Source organism: Doryrhamphus excisus, chromosome 11 (genome assembly GCF_030265055.1).
Source record: "Doryrhamphus excisus isolate RoL2022-K1 chromosome 11, RoL_Dexc_1.0, whole genome shotgun sequence".
In the NCBI taxonomy this organism is placed as follows: Eukaryota; Metazoa; Chordata; class Actinopteri; order Syngnathiformes; family Syngnathidae; genus Doryrhamphus; species Doryrhamphus excisus.
In genome coordinates, this window is record NC_080476.1 from 20,758,044 (window position 1) to 20,777,876 (window position 19,833).

The 19,833-nt window shown below is 41.1% G+C and overlaps 1 protein-coding gene across 2 annotated transcripts in view; it reads left to right on the plus strand.

Moving 5' to 3' along the window:
• Positions 1-19,540, plus strand: part of LOC131138406 (mitochondrial 10-formyltetrahydrofolate dehydrogenase-like) — a 32,454-nt gene extending 12,914 nt beyond the window's left edge. The window contains exons 10-23 of one of the 2 annotated variants that reach the window (XM_058087293.1): positions 25-169; positions 2,430-2,549; positions 2,668-2,795; positions 6,371-6,521; positions 8,842-8,912; positions 9,003-9,108; positions 9,944-10,031; positions 10,123-10,216; positions 10,291-10,390; positions 13,541-13,639; positions 14,803-14,968; positions 15,840-15,945; positions 16,045-16,244; positions 17,935-19,322. In XM_058087293.1, coding sequence (XP_057943276.1) covers positions 25-169; positions 2,430-2,549; positions 2,668-2,795; positions 6,371-6,521; positions 8,842-8,912; positions 9,003-9,108; positions 9,944-10,031; positions 10,123-10,216; positions 10,291-10,390; positions 13,541-13,639; positions 14,803-14,968; positions 15,840-15,945; positions 16,045-16,244; positions 17,935-17,990 — 1,630 coding nt within the window. In that variant the 3' untranslated portion in view covers positions 17,991-19,322. Of the gene's footprint in view, positions 1-24; positions 170-2,429; positions 2,550-2,667; positions 2,796-6,370; positions 6,522-8,841; positions 8,913-9,002; positions 9,109-9,943; positions 10,032-10,122; positions 10,217-10,290; positions 10,391-13,540; positions 13,640-14,802; positions 14,969-15,839; positions 15,946-16,044; positions 16,245-17,934 lie in introns of both variants that reach the window. The other variant, XM_058087294.1, reaches the window with a different exon arrangement.
• Positions 19,541-19,833: the final 293 nt, after the last annotated feature.

Here is a 19,833-nt window from a genome sequence, read left to right on the forward strand (position 1 = left end):
CCATTGGCATGTCCATCCATCCAGGTTGGTGGAGGAGGTAAAGCAGCGGGCCGGTGTTGTCCTTCAGAATGAGGATGTCTACATGGCTACCACCTTCCAGGACTTCACTCAGATGCTGGTCCGTAAGATGAGAGGTGAAGAAGACGAGAGCGATCTGGTCATTGACTATGTGAGTTTGGGCAACACTTTCTTGCCGTTTTAAAGGCGCAACCTGCATCTTTTCTGTTTGAAATACACACACGCTCCTCTGCAAGCAGGAAGTGAAAAGGCGGCGATGCGGGTTATACATTACATATATACATTATACATATATATATATACGTTATACATTACATTACATATACATACATTTTAGCCCACTCAGCTTGCCATGTATTGTGTGTGTAAGTGCGGTCAAGTTGTGCAGTGTTGTACTCAAGCACATTGTGACGTAAAAAAAGTGTCATATTTCCCACAGCTCAAATATGAATAGTTTTATTTAGGTGTTTTTTTCTTAACAGAGATGATCTTTTTAGTGTTTCCCAGTTTTTGTAAATGGATGGAAAGTACACGTTTGAACAAAATGTGTTATCGTGGCAGACCTAGTTCTCACCAGTGTTGTTTTTGGCAGCCATTTTTATCTTAGTTTCAGTGTTCTTGATGAAAATGCTTCTTATTTTAGTCACATTTTATCCATATGTGATGTGATGAATACCAAATCAAATGTAGCTATAGAGATGGTAGGTATAAAGAATACCAGTGTGATGAGTAGGCCTGTCACGATAATCGATAAATCAAATGGTATTTTAATAGTGATATGGTATTTTAATAGTGATCATTCTACTGTCTTGTCATCTCTGCTGGAATCTCTGATTGACTGATATGAGAAATGTAAGAATATTACCTTAATACCTTTGTAACTATACTAAATTGTTAGAGGTACCCAGGCTAACATGCATAAATATAGAGGTAGGGATTATCATTATTATTATCATTAATTATTATTAATTATTACTTTACAAAAAATAGTAATAATGGACAGCAAGACACCATTGCTTCAAAAATTGGTTTGAGCACAGACCTAAAACCTTGCTTCCTAATGCACAAGACTAGACACACACAAACTAATAAACACGTCTAAAAACCTCAGGTAGGGTTTAACAAGAAGAAACTGATGTTTGGGTTGGTCACCTGTCCAGACACAGTCTCAACTTCTTGTTTTTTAATGCATAAGATTAGACACATGCAATACAGTAAATAAGTAAATGTCACAAAAAAAGTGGGCTAATAAATTGACACACAAAGACTGCAGATTTCAGAAAATAACAGAAGAAATCTCTACACTCTACAAGAAGCAATGAAGTCTGTAAAATTAAATAATTAAAAATAAAAAAAATCACAAAATTTTTAACTATAATGATGAAAATGGTAATATTAATGATGATTATAATGATGGTAATAATGATAAAGATTATAACAACAATGATAATAATAATAATAATAATATTACAATGAAAATAATAACAGGGGAAACAAGACAGTGGCATGAACATGATTATATCTTGCAAAAAGGGGTAGGCATTTATAAGCTTTTGCTTCAGCCTACTCCTTTTGGGCTTGGGATCAGATAGTTGAATATATATATGTAAATAATGGAAAGTTATATTTTGATTGATGTAAGAAATGCACTGTAATGATTCACATATTTGCCCAAATAAAGGGAAAAAAAAAAAAAAAAAATTAATAAAACAATTTCAAAAAATAGGTTGCTAATTATGAGTGGCCAGAGTGCTAGCACCACAGAAATAATATGCTAACATGAATGAAGGCATAGAAGTGAAGGTTTGTAAGGTGATGCTTTCTGTTTTTCAACAGAATGAGCAAGATGAGAGCAAGAACAAAGACAACAAAGACAACTGTAAATAGAGTATAAACAAAATAGTGCAAAAATAGTGCGTGCTCACAGTCTCTACGGTTATATGGCAGGTATGGCATCAATTGACCATACTTGAGCACCATCTACTGGTTCAAATGTGAATTACACCCCTTATAGAAATAATTCATACTACAAGGTGCACCAGATTATAAGGCAAAGTCTCAATTCCGGTGTCTATTTCTGCACGGCAAAAGGCAACAGTGAGTTTAGTTGAACTTTATTCTACTATTGAACAATACACTCAGCATATTTTTAATTAATCATCTCTCACAAATGTGACAGATTAAATATACACACAATACTAGGCAGAAAAGTCATGTTTTTGATAGGCCACCTTCTAACACTTTCATCACATTTTAGTCACCAAAGATTAGATTGTTTAGCTCGTCACGGAAGTCATGGAAAAAATGAAATAATCATTTCGTCATCCTTGTATGTCAGCTTATGACCGGTACTTGATCTTTGTGGGCGATTTGTGACTGATACCATGAAACGTTGTTTTGTGCGCTACCAGGCAATCCAAGAAGTCAACAACATGACCGTGAAAATGCCACACCAGTGTTTCATCGATGGCTGTTTTGTGGATGCCGAGAATGGCAAGACCTACGATACCGTCAATCCAACTGACGGATCGGTAAGTGAAGTCGAGACGATACCGTGAATCCAACGGTAATTGATGCCAGGATGCTTTTGCGTCAGCGTCAAAGCTCGTCATCGTTGCCGTCGTTTCCATATGTTGCATTCTTTTCCAGGTCATCTGTAAGGTGTCTTACGCCTCAGTGGGGGATGTGGATCGTGCGGTGGCGGCTGCCAAACAAGCTTTTGTTCATGGGCCCTGGGGAAGGATGAACCCCAGAGACAGAGGAAATCTACTTTACAAGTGAGTTGCCAAAGTATTATGGCCACAATGAGAACAAATCGGACATTTTGAGAATAAAAAAAGTGGTAATATTAGCTTTGACCAAGGCCAAAGGTCACATAAGTCCCCCGTTTTCCTAACTTTTACAGTGGAGTATTAAAATAATCGGAGAAAAATTCCATCCATCCATCCATTTTCCTCCGCTTATCCGGGTCCGGGTCGCGGGGGCAGCAGTCTTAGAAGGGAAGCCCAGACTTCCCGGTCCCCGGCCACCTCCTCCAGCTCCACCGGGAGGACACCAAGGCGTTCCCAGGCCAGCTGTGAGACATAGTCCCTCCAGCGTGTCCTAGGTCTGCCCCGGGGCCTTTTCCCGGCTGGGCATGCCCGGAACACCTCCCCAGGGAGGCGTCCGGGAGGCATCCGGACTAGATGCCCGAGCCACCTCAACTGACTCCTCTCGATGTGAAGGAGAAGCGGCTCTACTCTGAGCCCCTCCCGGATGGCTGAGCTCCTCACCCTACCAGATTTGGCCGCCGAAGACCAGGTCGCCTACGCACCCGCCCTTGACCGCCTCCCAACACACATTGCACCGGACCCTTATGCTTGCCCCCGTAGGTGGTGGGTCTACGAGGGGGAGATCCCGTGTGGCTTCTTCGGGCTGGGCCCGGCCGGGCTCCACGGGTGAAGGCCCGACCACCAGGCGCTCGCCTGCGAGCCCCTCCCCCGGGCCTGGCTCCAGGGTGAGGCCCCGGTATCCCACATCCGGGCGAGGTACGCTTTCTCCTCTCGTTCTTGCTCATATGGGTCTTCTGAATCACTCTTGGTCTGACCCGTCACCTCGGACCTGTTTGCCTTGGGAGACCCTACCAGGGGCATATAGCCCCAGACAACATAGCTCCTCGGATCACTCGGGCACTCAAACCCCTCCACCACGATAAGGTGGTGATTCACGGAGAGGCGGAGAAAAATTGTGAACTGAAAATGACAGGCATTGCCCAAATAGCAAATAATATCACTTCCAAAGGGCAGAGTTTAGGGGAGTATTATCCGCTTTGTTTACTGTGATATTTCACCTTAAAAAGTGTTCATGGTTCCCATTTGGCAGTACGGAATCAACCATAATACATTTTGTGAATAAAATCAGGGGTGTTGTCCCTTCGCGGTCCATGTCTCCCTCGGCTCAGGGCTTGGGTTGTGGGACCCCTGGCTCCCCTGCCCTGTTGCACCCCACAATGTGGCGCTTCGGGGGGCAGGGTCTTGGGGGGCCGGCCTCGGCTCTGCCCACCCCCGTGGGGCCGGTGCTTCTCTGAGGATGGGAGCTGGACCTTGCTGCGTGGGGTGAAGTTTAGTGGGTGGTAAAAGGAAGTCCGTCCCCTTTCATACGTTCTCACTCACTGACAAGTACACATAAGTACACATATGTATACACACGGCAACAGAAATACACACATCTGCATGCACACTCACAGTACTTGCTTTTTTGTGCTTTTGTGCACAACCCACCGACGTGTCCTTGATGTCATTATGTTAATGCAAATTAACCTGCACTCCTCCTGTTTGACCCTCGGCCCCCACCGTAGTTTGGTTGAAGCACAGTAACTCTGTAGCCACACGCTGGAACAAATATTGATGGCAAATGGAGAAAGAAAAGAGTATTTAGATTGGTAAAGTTAGCTTCAAAGCCCTGGTAGATGGCTCTTGTAGCAAGACCAAGGTTATTTGTATCTACTGTGGCTGTGTTTGACTTATCCTGGATTCCATGGCCTGCCAGAGACCGGAGCAGTGCAGGTATTGTTTTTATTGTCATATACAGTGCTACCTTGGCATAAGAGTGGCCCAACTAACCAGTGCTTTTCACATTTTTACATCTCTCTCTATTGACGGGCTGTCAATGTGATGAACGTGGCTGAAGTCCAGTGTTGTGCTAGCGTTAGCCATCTAATGCCATAAATCTTACCTTTATGCATTCCCACATCGTATCAGCATTTGGGAGCAAATATGAGGTGAAAGAAAAAGGGGGAAAATACATCTGTGGCGACCCACGGCGCTGCAGTGGGGGCACCAGCCACCCCAGTCGGTAAGCCCCACGAAAGGAGACACCCCAGGGCAGAGAGCCCCCACTGAGGAAACACTGGATATATGGGATAAAAAATATAAAAACATAAAAAATAAGAATATAGAAAGTATATATAGAAATAATGACATATAAAGTAAAATATTTAAGAACATTATTAAAAACTAAAGTAAAAATATAAAAACATTTGGTTAAGATCCAAAATATAAAATAACCATTAGATAAAAGTAAAGTTCAAAGGTTAAAAAAGAAGAGTATACTAAGAGCAACTAAGAGTTAAAATCCAAATTAAATAGGTGGGTCTTGAGCCTATTTGCAAAAATCTCAACATTCTCTACAGCCCTGGCTGTTCCACAAACGGGGCCATAAAACTGGAAAGATGCCTCACCGTGTGTCCGTGTTTTAACTCTGGGAATACATAACAGGCCGGTGTCGGAAAACCTGAGGGTCCCCGAGGGTTCGTAACTTAAAAGCAATTCAGAAAGATAAGGCCCACAACCCCTAAGACATTTAAAAACCATTACGAGAACCTTCAAATGGATCCTGAAACATACAGGGAGCCAATGCAGTCATTTTAGAAGCGGTGTAAAATATAGACTTGTGATGTTTCTTTTCGGAAGACCAGAAAGCAGGGCATTGCAATAGTCAATACGACTGGAAATAAAAGCATGCGTCAGCATCTCTCTATTTGCCCGAGAGAGGAACGGGCGGACTCTGGCTGTTTTTGTAACATTTTTAATGTGTGGAATAAAATTGAGCTCAGAGTCAAAAATGACGCCCGGATTTTTGACGTGATTGGATGGGTTTAAAGACAGTGTTTGTCATTTTGGTGACATGGAAATATACAGCTGTGAAAATTGATCCCGTGTCTCCTGATGACACTGCCAAGTGGGAGCATAAATCAATGAAAAAGAATGGGGCCTAAAATTGATCCTTGGGGCACACCACATTTGATCTCATGTATCCAAGCTTACCATGGATTTTGTGGCAGTGAGATAGGAAGTGAACCACTTAGGAACAGTGCCAGAGAGGCCAACCAGGGGTCCGAGTCTATTTAAAAGAATAGTGGGATCTACTGTATGGAAAGCAGCGCTTAGATCCAGTAGCAGATCCAAGGACTGGAAGCTTATGTGTGTCCAGGTCGTTAACAATTTTCAACAGTGCAGTCTCTGTACAGGGATTCATCCTAAAACCAGACTGAAACTTGTCAAAGATTGAATGGTTAATTAAAAAGTTATTCAGCTGAGTAAAAACAATTTTTTCTAAATTTTTACTTCAAAATGCAAAGTTGGATTCAGGTCTGTAGTTATTAAGAATGCTGGTTTTTCTTCTTCAGAAGAGGCCTTTTTAATGTGTGGAATAAAATTGAGCTCAGATTTTTGAGGTAATAATCAGAAGGGTAATCAAAGGTCATACGTATGGATTTAGTTGAGTACCAGGTGTGTAAATCAGGTGTGAATATGTTTATGTTTTTCCAAATGAAGAAGACTTTCCACGTTGGACTTTTTTGCTTGCTGTGTAGGCTTGCTGACCTGATGGAGCAGCACCAGGAGGAACTCGCCACTATTGAAGCAATGGACTCAGGAGCCGTGTACACTCTGGCCCTGAAGACCCATGTGGGAATGTCTATCCAGACATTCCGCTACTTTGCTGGCTGGTGTGACAAAATACAGGTAGAGTAGTTCCATTTCCTACATAGTTATATGGGATATAAGATGCATGCACAACTTTGTGGACGTTTATATGGCTTAAAACTGCCCAAACGTAGTAATGGTAATGGTAATGGTAATGGTATTATGTTATATGAACAACAACAAAATACTTCACATCATTCAATTCACAGTTATTAATTACCAAATGGGCTGCACACAGTGGTGCGCTGGACAAAATGACGCTCCACCACCATGCGCCCCTATATTAAATGCCCCCCCGCCCCCCCCAACATTTTAAAAGTGAAAAGCACAAGACAGCTCATCGCTCATCTCCATGGCTGTGCTGCATGTATGTCCCTCCTTCCCCTCCCCTCCCCCGAAAATCAAAGATGAATATAACGTTGGTTGTTAAAATCCGTCTGTAGGATTCTTCATTTTCATGAGGAGGAGATAGCGAGAATATAGCATCCAAGGTTCAAGGAATGCAGGTGGATCACAAGCACGATGCCTAGATTAGCCTGCTGCTGTGTTTAATGTACCTGTCAGGAACAGATGGCATGTGTCCCAGGAGCTGGTCTTTTTGAGGCCTCTGATGTGCAGTCCAGCAGGCCCTGAGAGGCGTTCACTTGATGGCTTAAGATTAGACTCGTCTGTGTTAAACATTCTCCTTCCTTCTCTCTCTTCTCGTTTTGAGTCACGACTTGTGACATGTCTTGTGTCTTGACTTTCTTCTCGCGATTTTGTTCTACACGTGACGGGTCGCTGTAGTTGTTAAATGGTATTTGAGATAGAAGACAGAGAAGAGAAAAGCGCGTCAAGTTAGAGCACGGACATTCATTTGCATCAATTCCTCCAAGGACTGTCACTCTCGGATTGGACTTTTCAATCATAATAGGAAACGCCATGTTTGCCGGCGTAACGACAATTGACCAACTGACGATCATCAACATTGACGGAAGGATGCCAAGGAGCAGACGGGGACAGATGTTCTATAGGAGGCCATCCAAAAAATTAACAACGTATTATCCACTTCCAGCTGATGTTATTGTAAATTGTTGTGTTTTTTGTTCAAATGTTTTGTATTTCTTGGCCATCACCATTAACTACTAAAAGAATGTAGCAACTCCCAGGAGCTGATTGGTCCAAACATTGCATAACTTCCTATAACTCTGGGATTTGGTCAATTCCCCCTCCAACTGCTGTAATTGTAATGTTTTGCACTTCTTGGCCACTCTACACGTTAGTGCATGTAATAACTGTGGAAAAAAAGCAAAGGGGGTCAAGTCACCACTGCATAGTAGTTGTAATAATATTTAATAATAATAATATATTGATAATAAATTATTATTATTAAATAATAATTTATTATTAAATAAAAAACATTGATAATAAATTATTATTTAACAATAATAATTTATTATCAATGTTTTTTATTTAATAATAAATTATTAATAAATTAATATTAATAATTAATAATTACCAGTGCATGTAATAACTGTGGAAAAAAAGCAAAGGGGGTCAAGTCACCACTGCATAGTAGTTGTAATAATATTTAATAATAATAATATATTGATAATAAATTATTATTATTAAATAATAATTTATTATTAAATAAAAAACATTGATAATAAATTATTATTTAATAATAATAATTTATTATAAATGTTTTTTATTTAATAATAAATTATTAATAAATTAATATTAATAATTACCAATTACCAATATTAATTAATTAAAATTAATATTAATAAATAAATTATTAATAATAAATTTATTATTGAATTTATTATTGAATAAAAACGGATAATAAATTATTATTATTAAATTGTTATTACATTATTATATTATTAAAATAATAGTTTATGAATAATAATAATAACAATAGGGCATGCATGTAACATTTTTACAAGTGATTAGATGAATTGACCAATGATGATGACACAATGGTGTCCAGCTTCCCCATGCGTGCGTTCCAAAAAGTTCGATAAAAAACAAAACATCCCAAAACCAAATCCATTTTCCACAGGAAATGGTGTAAATCCAATGTATCCGTTCCAGACACCCACAAATATGGTTGTGGTTTTACAGTCAACAATAATAATAATTATCAATGACGTTGACAATGACTTGACTCTTGTTGATGGGAGGGGATGCCATCTTTGACGGCTCGTTATTGAGCAGTCATACCAAGGCGTCCAGCGCACTTGTTCTCAGCAAAATGATACAGTATAGGTCACACATGTTGTTACGAAAACTGGGCCAACGAAAGAAATCCCACGGCAAACCGAGGTTTGACTGCACCGTCAATCAGAATGCTTGAACAAGACACCATTGTTTGCAGGGCAAGACGGTCCCCATTAACCAGGCCAGGCCAAACCGCAATCTCACCTTTACCAAAAAAGAACCAATCGGGTAAGATTTATAGAGTAGAATTTACATTTGATTGAATGTTTCTATTTGTACTCGCTGTTGTTATCCAGTGACTGTACGTTTGTGTTCCAGTGTCTGTGCCATCATTATCCCTTGGAACTACCCCCTCATGATGTTGGCATGGAAAAGTGCTGCCTGCCTTGCAGCTGGAAACACTCTGGTTCTGAAACCGGCACAGGTAACCAGACATTTTACTCGGACTATTTTGACAATGCAGTTTTTCCTCGTTATCGCGGAGAAGAGGTTCCCAAAATAGCCCGCAATAAGTGAAATCTGCAAAGTAGGCAACTCATTATTTTTACTGTTATTATTAGAGATGTCCGATAATATGGCCCCACCGATATCATTGGCCTGATATCGGCATAAAAATGTGAGTCGAATGAACACCCATATAGCTAGGGTTGGGCATCGTTTGAATTTGAGCGATTCCGGTTCCGATTCCTTGTTTGGATTCTTAATGATTGTCGATTCCAATTCTTTTCAGAGGGCGCTGACCAAAGTTCTTGGATTTTTTGGGGGGGATATGATATTTTTATGAATTACTTAATTACCATGAATTTCTCCCAGGACTATTAATAACCAGTATATTAGTATCAAACCGTTGTACATGAATATAAATATTTAGAAGACTCTTTATGTAGGAGTACACGCTCACAAATAATAAAGTATAAATAAGTATAAATAATATGAGTATTTTAGTGCAAGAGGTCTCTCTTAGCCAATCAGCACTGTTGTGGTTCTACGTACATTTAGCCGGCTGCACATACGAAGACAAGGTGGAGGTCACATGACTATACAACATACTACTGGGAACAGTGGTAAATACAATAACACACATACAGAGCACTGATTGATTGCTCTAATGCACCACAAGGACGCAGAACACAAGGCATGTTCATATGCTGTAAAAAAAACAAAAACAAACTGCGAGTCTGTGAAAGGTGAACCGCGATGTAGCGAGGAAACAATGTCAGTTGAGTTTGCCAAGCATTCACGATGTCTCGTGTATCCAGGTAACGCCACTGACGGCGTTAAAATTTGCAGAGTTATCAGTGAAAGCTGGTATTCCAAAAGGAGTCATCAACATAGCACCGGGCTCAGGTATTGCACACCACAGCCACACCAAAGACATTATCGCTGCAGTGGTTTGGATTTTGACAATTCCCGAATGAAATATGCTCTCCTTTTCCAGGAGGAATGGTGGGTCAACGATTGGCTGATCACCCAGACATCCGCAAGCTGGGTTTCACTGGTTCAACACCCATTGGCAAACAAATCATGAAAAGGTATGACTTGATTCAGCATGATTTCTTCTTCCTGACAAGAATCTTTGACTACGATACGTTCTCCTGTCCTGAAGCTGTGCACTCAGCAACTTAAAGAAAGTTTCTTTGGAGCTGGGAGGGAAGTCGCCGCTCATCATCTTTAGCGACTGTGATATGGACAAGGCTGTTCGCATGGTAAGAGGGGCCCCTTTTTGTCATTAAACAACAGGTAAATAGTGGAACAGGGCAGGGAGTACTTTCACTGTTTGTGCAGGCCAACCAGCATGTACACATTTATGGTATTGAACCTGCAACGCTTGAATACGCTTCTATTCGATGCTTCACAGCTCTCCATTTGGTTGCATTTTCCTGGTTTCGCTTTAGAGTTCAGTGTGTTCAGTGCACATAAATATTCACAGTTGCTAACCCTGCGATACATATTGCAATATATTTTTTAAGTCATCAAATGACTTGAAAAGTCCAAAAATGTACCTCGATGGGGTACAAGCCAGTGTCCAACCAACCTGATGGGTCGAAGCCCGGGTTAACGACCGCCATCGGTGCTGTTCACCTACAGGGGGGCGGTGGAAATTGGGTAACTGTTGGTCAGAGAAGGAGAGGAGGAAGATGTGTCCCTCAGAAGAGACAGAGGAGGAGCGCCAAGAACCTAGAACTGACAGCAGGGACTTTGAATGTAGGAACTATGACATCAAAGGTAGAGAGATGGTTGACGATGATGATGCAGAGGAGGAAGGTACACATACTGTGTGTCCAGGAGACCAGATGGAAAGGTAGCAAGGCGAGAAGTTTAGGAGCAGGGTTCAACTTCTTCTATCATGGTGGAGATGGGAAGAGGAATGGAGGAGGAGGACTTGGTAAAGAATGTCCTGGAGGTAAAAAGAGTGTTAGATGATGAGTGATGAGTCTGAAGCTAGAAATTGAAGGTGTGTTGTTCAATGTTGTTCGTGGGTATGCCCCACAAGTAGGATGGGAGTTGGAGGAAAAAGGACCTTGATGAAGCGATGCAGAGCATCCCTAGAAGGGAAAGAGTTGTCACTGGGGAAGACTTAAATGGGCGTGTTGGTGCAGGAAATAGAGATGATGAAGAGGTGATGGGAAGGTTTGGTATTCAGGAGAGGAACACAGAAGGACAGATGGTGGTTGACTTTGCCAAAAGGATGGAAATGGCTGTAGTGACTACGTTCTTCCAGAAGAGAGAGGAACATAGGGTGACCTATAAGAGTGGAGGTAGGAGTCCACAGGTAGACTACATCTTGTGTAGACGCTGTCATCTGAAGGAGATGAGTGACTGCAAAGTAGTGCTAGGTGAAAGTGTAGCCAGATAGCATAGGATGGTGGGGGTGTAGAAGGACCCTCATGGTGAGGAAGATGAAGAGGACCAAATGGTGGATGGAAGCTGAAACAAGAAGAGTGTTGTAGGATTTTGAGGCAGGAGTTGATACAGGCTCTGGATGGTCAGGAGGTGCTTCCAGATGAATGGACAACTACAGCAAATAGGATGAGGGAGTACTTGGTGTGTCATCTGGAAAGAAAGCAGACTAAGAGCAGCAAAAAAGGTTAGCTAAGAAGAAGTGGGACATGGAGAGGACTGAGGAGAGTAGACGGGAGTACAGAGAGATGAATGCTAGGTGAAAGTAGAGGAGGCAAAGACCAAACAAGAGGTCTATGATGACTTGTACGCTAGGTTGAACATTAAGGATGGAGAGATGGATCTCTACAGGTTGGCAAGGCAGAGAGACGGAGATGGGAAGGACTTACAGCAGGTTAGGGTGGTCATGCATAGGAATGGAAGTGTACTGACGGATACCGGTAGTGGGATGGGAAGATGGAATGAGTATTTTAAAGGAAAAGGAGGGAGAAGGAAGAGTAGAAGAGAGGTCTGCTGTGGACCAGGAAGTAGAAAAGATTGGTAAACAGGAAACGAGAAGAGCGTTGAAAAGGATGAAGAGTGGGAAGGCCCTTGGTCCTGATGGTTTACCTGTGGAGGTATGGAAGTGTCTAGGAGAGCTAGCAGTTGAGTTCCTGACTGGGTTGTTCAATAGGATCTTAGGTGGTGAGAAGATGCCTCAGGATGGGTGCTATTGGCCTTTATTGGTGCCTTCATGAAGGTGAAAAAAGGAGTGAGGGGTTCCACAGACCACCTGGCCGCAGCCCTGCTATTTAACCCTTAACCCAACACTAACCACTACTACTACTACTACTACTACTACTACGTACATCTAACCCTAAACTCAACCCTAATCCTAAACTCAAGTCTAACATTAACCCTAAACTCAACCTTAACCACTAACCCTTAACCCAACACTCACCACTACCTCTAAATTTAAACATAATTATAAACTCAGTTCTAAAAACTAACCCTAAACTCAACCTTAACCATTAACCCTTAACCCAACACTAACCACTACCTCTAAATTTAAACATAATCCTAAACGCAGTTCTAAAACTAACCCTAAACTCAACCTTAACCTTAACCACAATTCCTTAACCCAACACTAACTTCTAAACTTAAATCTAATCTTAAACTCAGTTCTAAAAACTAACCCTAAACTCAGCCTTAACCACAAACCCTAAACCCAACACTAACCACTTAGTCGTAAGCCTAAACCCAACTCTGAGCCCTAAGCCTAAACCCAACCCTAAGCCCAAAGCCTAAACCCAACCCTAAGCCCAACCTGGCCCCTGCTCATACTCACCAGACCAAAGCACCAAAACCTGAATACTTGACATTGTTCAAATTGTGGGGCCTATAATTTATATCATATGAAAGTTGAACTTTTTGAATGGAATTATGGAAATAAAAAAACATGATATTCATCCTGCCACAGGAAAATTGAATTGAATGGGAAAAAAAACATTTTCCATATTAAAGGGGAACTGAACTTTTTAGGAATTTTACCCATCATTCCCAATCCTTATGTGAAACATGAACACATATTCTTTCCCTTTTCTGTGCGTTATAACACGATTTTCTCGTGTTCTCGAGTTAATATCAGCTGGCTCACGACGGGCATCATGGGAAAAGCCATGATAAGATATTATTATTGTAGCAGCTAACATCAGCTAACATGTTTATCTCATGGACTAACACAACACGTCGCTAACCGCCTGAGAAGTTGTTTGTCAATAGACACTCACTTCAATATGATATGATAGGATCCGATACACGACCTTGGTTTGTTCGGTCAAAATTTGTTACTTGTGTTTTGGTTGCACTGTGTCTTGATAACTAGTTAATTAGTCTATTATTCACATATGTTTCGCCACTGGAGTGAAGATATGAATCCGTCATACATCACAAAATTGTTCTGCTTTCCCTACTAGGGCATGAGCTCTGTGTATTTCAACAAAGGAGAGAACTGCATTGCTGCTGGGCGTCTTTTTGTGGAAGAATCCATTCATGATGAATTCATCAGCCGTGTGGTGAGTTATGAACCCGTTTGATGAGTATTGGCAGAAAAGGTTGGAAACAGGAATGTTGTGGAAAACCAGGCTGTAAAAGTCATCTAAGGGTGCTTTCACACACTTAAAACACCAACAGCAGCGCTCAATTCCAACACCACAATTCCAATTGTATGTACAGGGCAACACAAAAAAACAGGAACTTTATAACAATACAATAAAACCAAGAGTGATGGAAGAAAAATATTTGCCAATACACGCCAGTTAAGGAACAATTTTAACTAGAAAATTCCCGCGGAAATTTTGATGGACTGGCCACCGGTGCTGTGAACCTCGGGCCCGGTGTGCCAACGGCTACCGCGGTAGCACCTAGCAAGAAAGCCTCAAGTACGGAAAAGGTTGATGCAGTCCCATAGTGTCCCCACATCATGCCAAGTGTGTATTTGCCTTTAAACTTGAGTAAATTAGCTAAAATGCTAACATGATAACGGCTACCGTGCTAACACGTAGCAAAACAGCCTCAGGTCCTGAAAAGTTTGGGGCAGTCCTACAGTGTCCCCACATCATGACATGTGTGTATTTTCCTTTAGACATGAGTAAATTAGGTAAAATGCTAACATGCTAACAGTCATCATGCTAGCACCTAGCAAGAGGGCCTCAAGTTTAGAAAGTACCAAGGTTGTCCTATAACCTCCCCACATCATGACATGTGCTTAGTAGCCTTTAGGCATGAGTAAATTAGCTTAAATGCTAACATGCTAACAGTCATCATGCTAGCACTTAGCAAGAGAGCCTTATGTTAAAAAAGTGCCTGGGTTGTCCTGTAACCTCCCCAAATCATGCCATGTGTGTATTATCCTTTAGACATGAGTAAATTAGCTTAAATGCTAACATGCTAACGGCTACCCTGCTAGCACCTAGCAAGATGGCCTCAAGTTTAGAAACTACAAAAGTTGTCCTATAACCTCCCTACATCATACCATGTGTGTATTTGCCTTTAGACTTGCAGTAGCAGTCTATGGGCTGGCTACTGAGCCAGTCCATAATTATGAACTAGTTTCGGTTGGTGTCTGTTTTGGTCAGAGACGGACCTTCTGTAGTGTATCTTTTTTGGACAACAAAGAAAAATAAGATTGAGGGGGGGGGATAAAGGCACCGCATTGCTTGTGTTTCTTAACTCCAAGGTAGAGGAGATAAAGAAGATGAAGATTGGAGACCCACTGGATCGATCCACAGACCACGGTCCGCAAAATCACAAAGCCCATTTGGACAAACTGCTGGAGTACTGTGAGGTCGGCGTAAAGGAAGGGGCCACGTTGGTGTATGGAGGCAAACAGGTTGACCGACCAGGTAAAACAAATCAATCACTCCATACCCGAATGCAGTGGTTTTTGCTTTACCCCCCACCCCCAGAAACACCAACCAGAAGCACCAACCACTCCCCTCCTGCACTAAACATGTCAAGGCAGCCACCATTGGCGAGTTCACAAACAAACTGTCAATGAAGCCAATGAAAGCTAGCTGGGTTAGCCTAGTTTAGTGGAGCATGCTTCTCCTGTAGAGCAGCTACACACAATAACTCTTAACATAAAAAAAAAACTTTTTACATTTGGCAGAATCTGCACCTATTCCAGCTGTATTTCCTTTCATTTGTGCTTCCTGTTTGAATTGATTCCACCCATGGCCCCGCCTCCATGCATGCCCACTCCGCCGTTTAAAGAAATACTGTAGATGAAACGTGTTCTGAGAATGTGTTGTATGCCAAAGATTATATTGTGCTATACATCCTCACCACAAGAGGCTGCAGGGTATATTGCATACATATTTGCACACATATATATGTATATTCATATATATATATATATATATATAGACCATATAAGGATTTTACACCATATATGGATTTTAGACCACATATGGATTTTAGACTATATAGGGATTGTAGACCACATAGGGAATTTAGACCACAAAGGGATTTTAGACCACATAGGGATTTCAGACCACAAATGGATTTTAGACCATATAGGGATTTTAGACCATTTGGGATTTTAGACCACATATGGATTTTAGACCAAATATGGATTTTAGACCATTTCTGGATTTTAGAACACATAGGGATTTTAGACCATATATGGATTTTAGACAACATAGGGATTTTAGACCATATACCAATATCGTCAGATATTTAAAATCTTAAAACATGATGTTTTTTTTCTGACAGGTTTCTTCATGGAACCGACTGTGTTCACCGATGTGGAGGATCACATGTTCATTGCCAAAGAGGAGTCCTTTGGCCCTGTCATGGTTGTGTCCAAATTTAAAGACGGGTAAATAGTCACGCCAACGTACCCTTTTGGGGCTGTGCACTCTGGTAGTGTACTGTATGTAAAACAATAAAGTCAATAAATAGTCTTCTTCCATAACAGGGATGTGGACGGTGTGCTGCAGAGGGCCAACGACACCGAATATGGGCTGGCGTCAGGCGTGTTTACGGCTGACATTAACAAGGCCATGTATGTGAGCGAACACTTGGAGGCTGGAACCGTGTTCATCAACACCTACAACAAGACGGATGTAGCTTCACCTTTTGGAGGCTTCAAGCAGTCGGGCTTTGGAAAAGATCTTGGTGAGTTGTAACGGACAAAATGTGTCCGTTTTTTTTCTTCTACTGGTCCCAAAAGCTCAAATTCAGTTGAAAGGGTTCTGGGTCTTCTGGGCCACATTGGAGTCCTTTCCAGCACGAAGCCAAGCCACGGCATCTCAGTAGGATTCAGGTCAGGGCTTTGACTAGGCCAGTCCAAAATTTTTGGACTGAATGTCGTGGACTTGCTGGTGTGTTTTGGATCATTGTCCTGCTGTAGAACCCAAGTTGGTTTCAGCTTGAGGATTTTTTTCAAGTCTTCCAGGTTCTGAAGCAGCAACATTTTATTTTTCAGCAGTGGGTTTGGTCTTGCAACTCATTTTTTCTTCTTCTTTCTCATGGTGGAGTCTTGAACACTGACCTTAACTGAGGCAGGTGAGGCCTGCACTTCTTTGGCTGTTGTTGTGGGGTCTTTTGTGACCTCTTGGATGAGCCGTCGCTGTGCTCTTGGGGTCATTTTGGGGAAGGTTGACCGCCGTTCCATGTTTTGGCCCTTTGTGGATGATGGCTCTCACTGTGGTTGGCTGTAGTCCCAAAGCTTTAGAAATGGCTTTAGCTTTACCTTTTCCACACTGATAGATCTCAATTACATTCATACAGTATTTAGATCTCAAGTTGATTTTTTAGTCAACTTCAGTTTGTCAGGCGGGCCCTTTAAGTGATTTCCTGATTGAGAGCAGGTATGGCAGTAATCCGGCCATGTTGGTTTGGATTTTTAAAAACTGCATTTTGTATTCAGTTGTATGTTGATGACTAGTATTTACATTTGCCTGATGATCTGAAACATAAACATGTGATAAACATGCAAAATACACGTTTTCCACACAGCTGTACTAAATGTACTGCAAAAAAGGTCAGTAAGGATAATTCATAATGCCGCCTACAGAGAACATACTAACTCCTTATTTGTAAAATGACAAATACTTCAACTTGCTGATATAGTTCATCTTCAAACAGCTAAAATAATGCATAAGGCTAAAAATAAGCAATTAGCTAAAAATGTCATCCAATACTTCTCTACAAGAGAGGAGAAATATGATCTCAGGGAAGAAGTACATTTGAAACACTTCTATGCTAGGACTACGTTATGCTAGCCATAGCATTTCAGTATGTGGAATCAAACTATGGAATGGATTGAGTAAGGAAATCAAACAATGCACAACGATGAGCCAATTCAAGAAACAATACAAGCAGTTGATGTTTGCTAAATCCAAGGATGAAGAGTCCTGAACCAGTCATGATGTGCTATATATATCACTATATTGACACGCACTATGGTACACATTATGGCATTGGATGCTCATATCACCCAGTACTTTGGTATTTAATTTAATTTAATTTAATTTAATTTAATTTAATTTAATTTAATTTAATTTAATTTAATTTAATTTAATTTAATTTAATTTAATTTAATTTAATTTAATTTAATTTAATTTAATTTAATTTAATTTAATTTAATTTAATTTAATTTAATTTAATTTAATTTAATTTAATTTAATTTAATTTAATTTAATTTAATTCAATTCAATACTAGGTTCTTTTTGTCTGTTGTAAATATGCAGTACCACCATCCAATGTCATTGTCAGACGGGTGGCAATTAGTGACATGCTATATGACACAATAGTGTATTATACTAAATCATACTAAATCATAGTGTGTGCTTGTCTTTGACAGGAGAGGATGCACTCCTGGAATACCTCAAGACCAAAGCAGTGACTGTGGAATATTGACAATATTGATATTTCACACCACAACTTGATCAAAAGGAATATTCTGCAGCATTATTGTTGTTCCATCCAAACAATGCAAGTCCAAGCCTACTGATTTAGTATTTCATCAAAACACAATCAACTGCTATTCCACTGATATACAGTCTTCTGCCCCTGGGGGGCTGCACACGACACTTGCACCCCTACTGGTGGGGCTCTTATTAACTCATTTGGTACAGACTCATGGAGATGACATGAGCCGCCTTTTTCAACCGTGGAAGACATCGGCTTGGCCAACGTCTCCTCCAAGAAGGCGTCTCATCCTCTGTAAGTTTCAGAGTGATACATATTGTCGAAATGATTTTATGCTTCCTCTTTTTATATCTCATAGCCAGTAGCAGGGGTGCAGGCCTTTACTAATTACTCATTTGATTAGTAAGTAGCTATTTTTAGACCCCCTGGCAGTCAAGGACCTTGGAATTGTCCTGACTTTTCCCTTATCCGGCACCCCTGATCGGAGCATCCCTGGTTTCAGCCTCTCATCCGCAGAGTTCTGGGTGCGACTTCTGGAAAATGGCTTCCGGAGTGGGAACATTTCTGAACGTCGTTTTTCTAAACGCAGCTCAACGGCTGTTTTGTCCAAAACGGTGATGTCACTGTCACCTGACCAGAAGTAAGCTTTGACCACAAGCCAATATAATATTTTAATGATATTTTGTCTTATTCTCCAAAATGACTTGTGGAAGTCATTTGACGTGTCACGCGGTTCCGTCTGCGTGTCTTTCCACAGCGCCACACGCAGGTGTACCTTGTGTACTACATCCTTTCCACCCGGTCATCTGTTCCCGTCTGGATGCAACTATTTACTATTTACCATGTGTGGGAAATATAAGTCACTGACCATTTCTCCACACATGTCAACGTTTGAAAATACGGGAAATTTTCTGGAAAATTCGTGAAAAAGGTTATTTTGACGGCGTGACATTAGCAGCTACTGGATACATTAGGTCAAGTGGATCAGAAACTGGTTTTCCAGAAAGGGATTTTTTATTATTATTATTATTATTTTTTAGATATGCAAACCTATAAAAACCAAGAGGGCGCCAGGAAAACAGGAGGGTTGACTTTTGAAGAATATCTGCATCATCACACTTTTTCTTGGCTCGGTGTTTACGTTATCTGATTGATATGTTTTAATAAGGAAGCCCAGTCTTCCCTGTCTCCACCCCCCATCTCCAGCGGAACAAAAATACTGAAACAAGCATCATAACATTTTGATTTTCCCATGTAATAAAGAACATGCATCATTTGTTGCATTAAATTTGTAATAGAAATATGTTTGTTAGTTGTTTTTGTTTACCAATTTGAATGCCTGTAGGTACTTTTCACCCACCCCGTATTAAAACAGGAGAGCACCAGGAAAGAAAGGGAAAATAAAGTGAAAATGAAAAGGGGATTGAAGTGCACAAGACCAGACACTGGAAGGTCATGTGTCCTTTAATCAAAGCACCAGTTGAGGAGGTCGTTAATGAAGTAATGATGAAGTTGGACCTTCATGAAAGAGACCCACCCATCTGTATCCATAAATGGCCAAAACACGGAACAGCGGTGAACCTTCCCAGCCAAAATGACCCCAAGAGCACAGCAAGAACTCATCCAAGAGGTCACAAAAGACCCCGCAACAACATCCGAAGAAGCGTGGGCCTCGCTTGAAAACATGAAGAATCATCTCATTTTGCCATGGACCTAAGCTTAGCAGTATTGTGCAACTGAAGGAAACGGTTCTTTCCTAGCTGACTAAAATGATGTCTAGTGACGTGAAGCTCAGATGACCTAAATGCTGTCATAGGGATTGAACATGGGG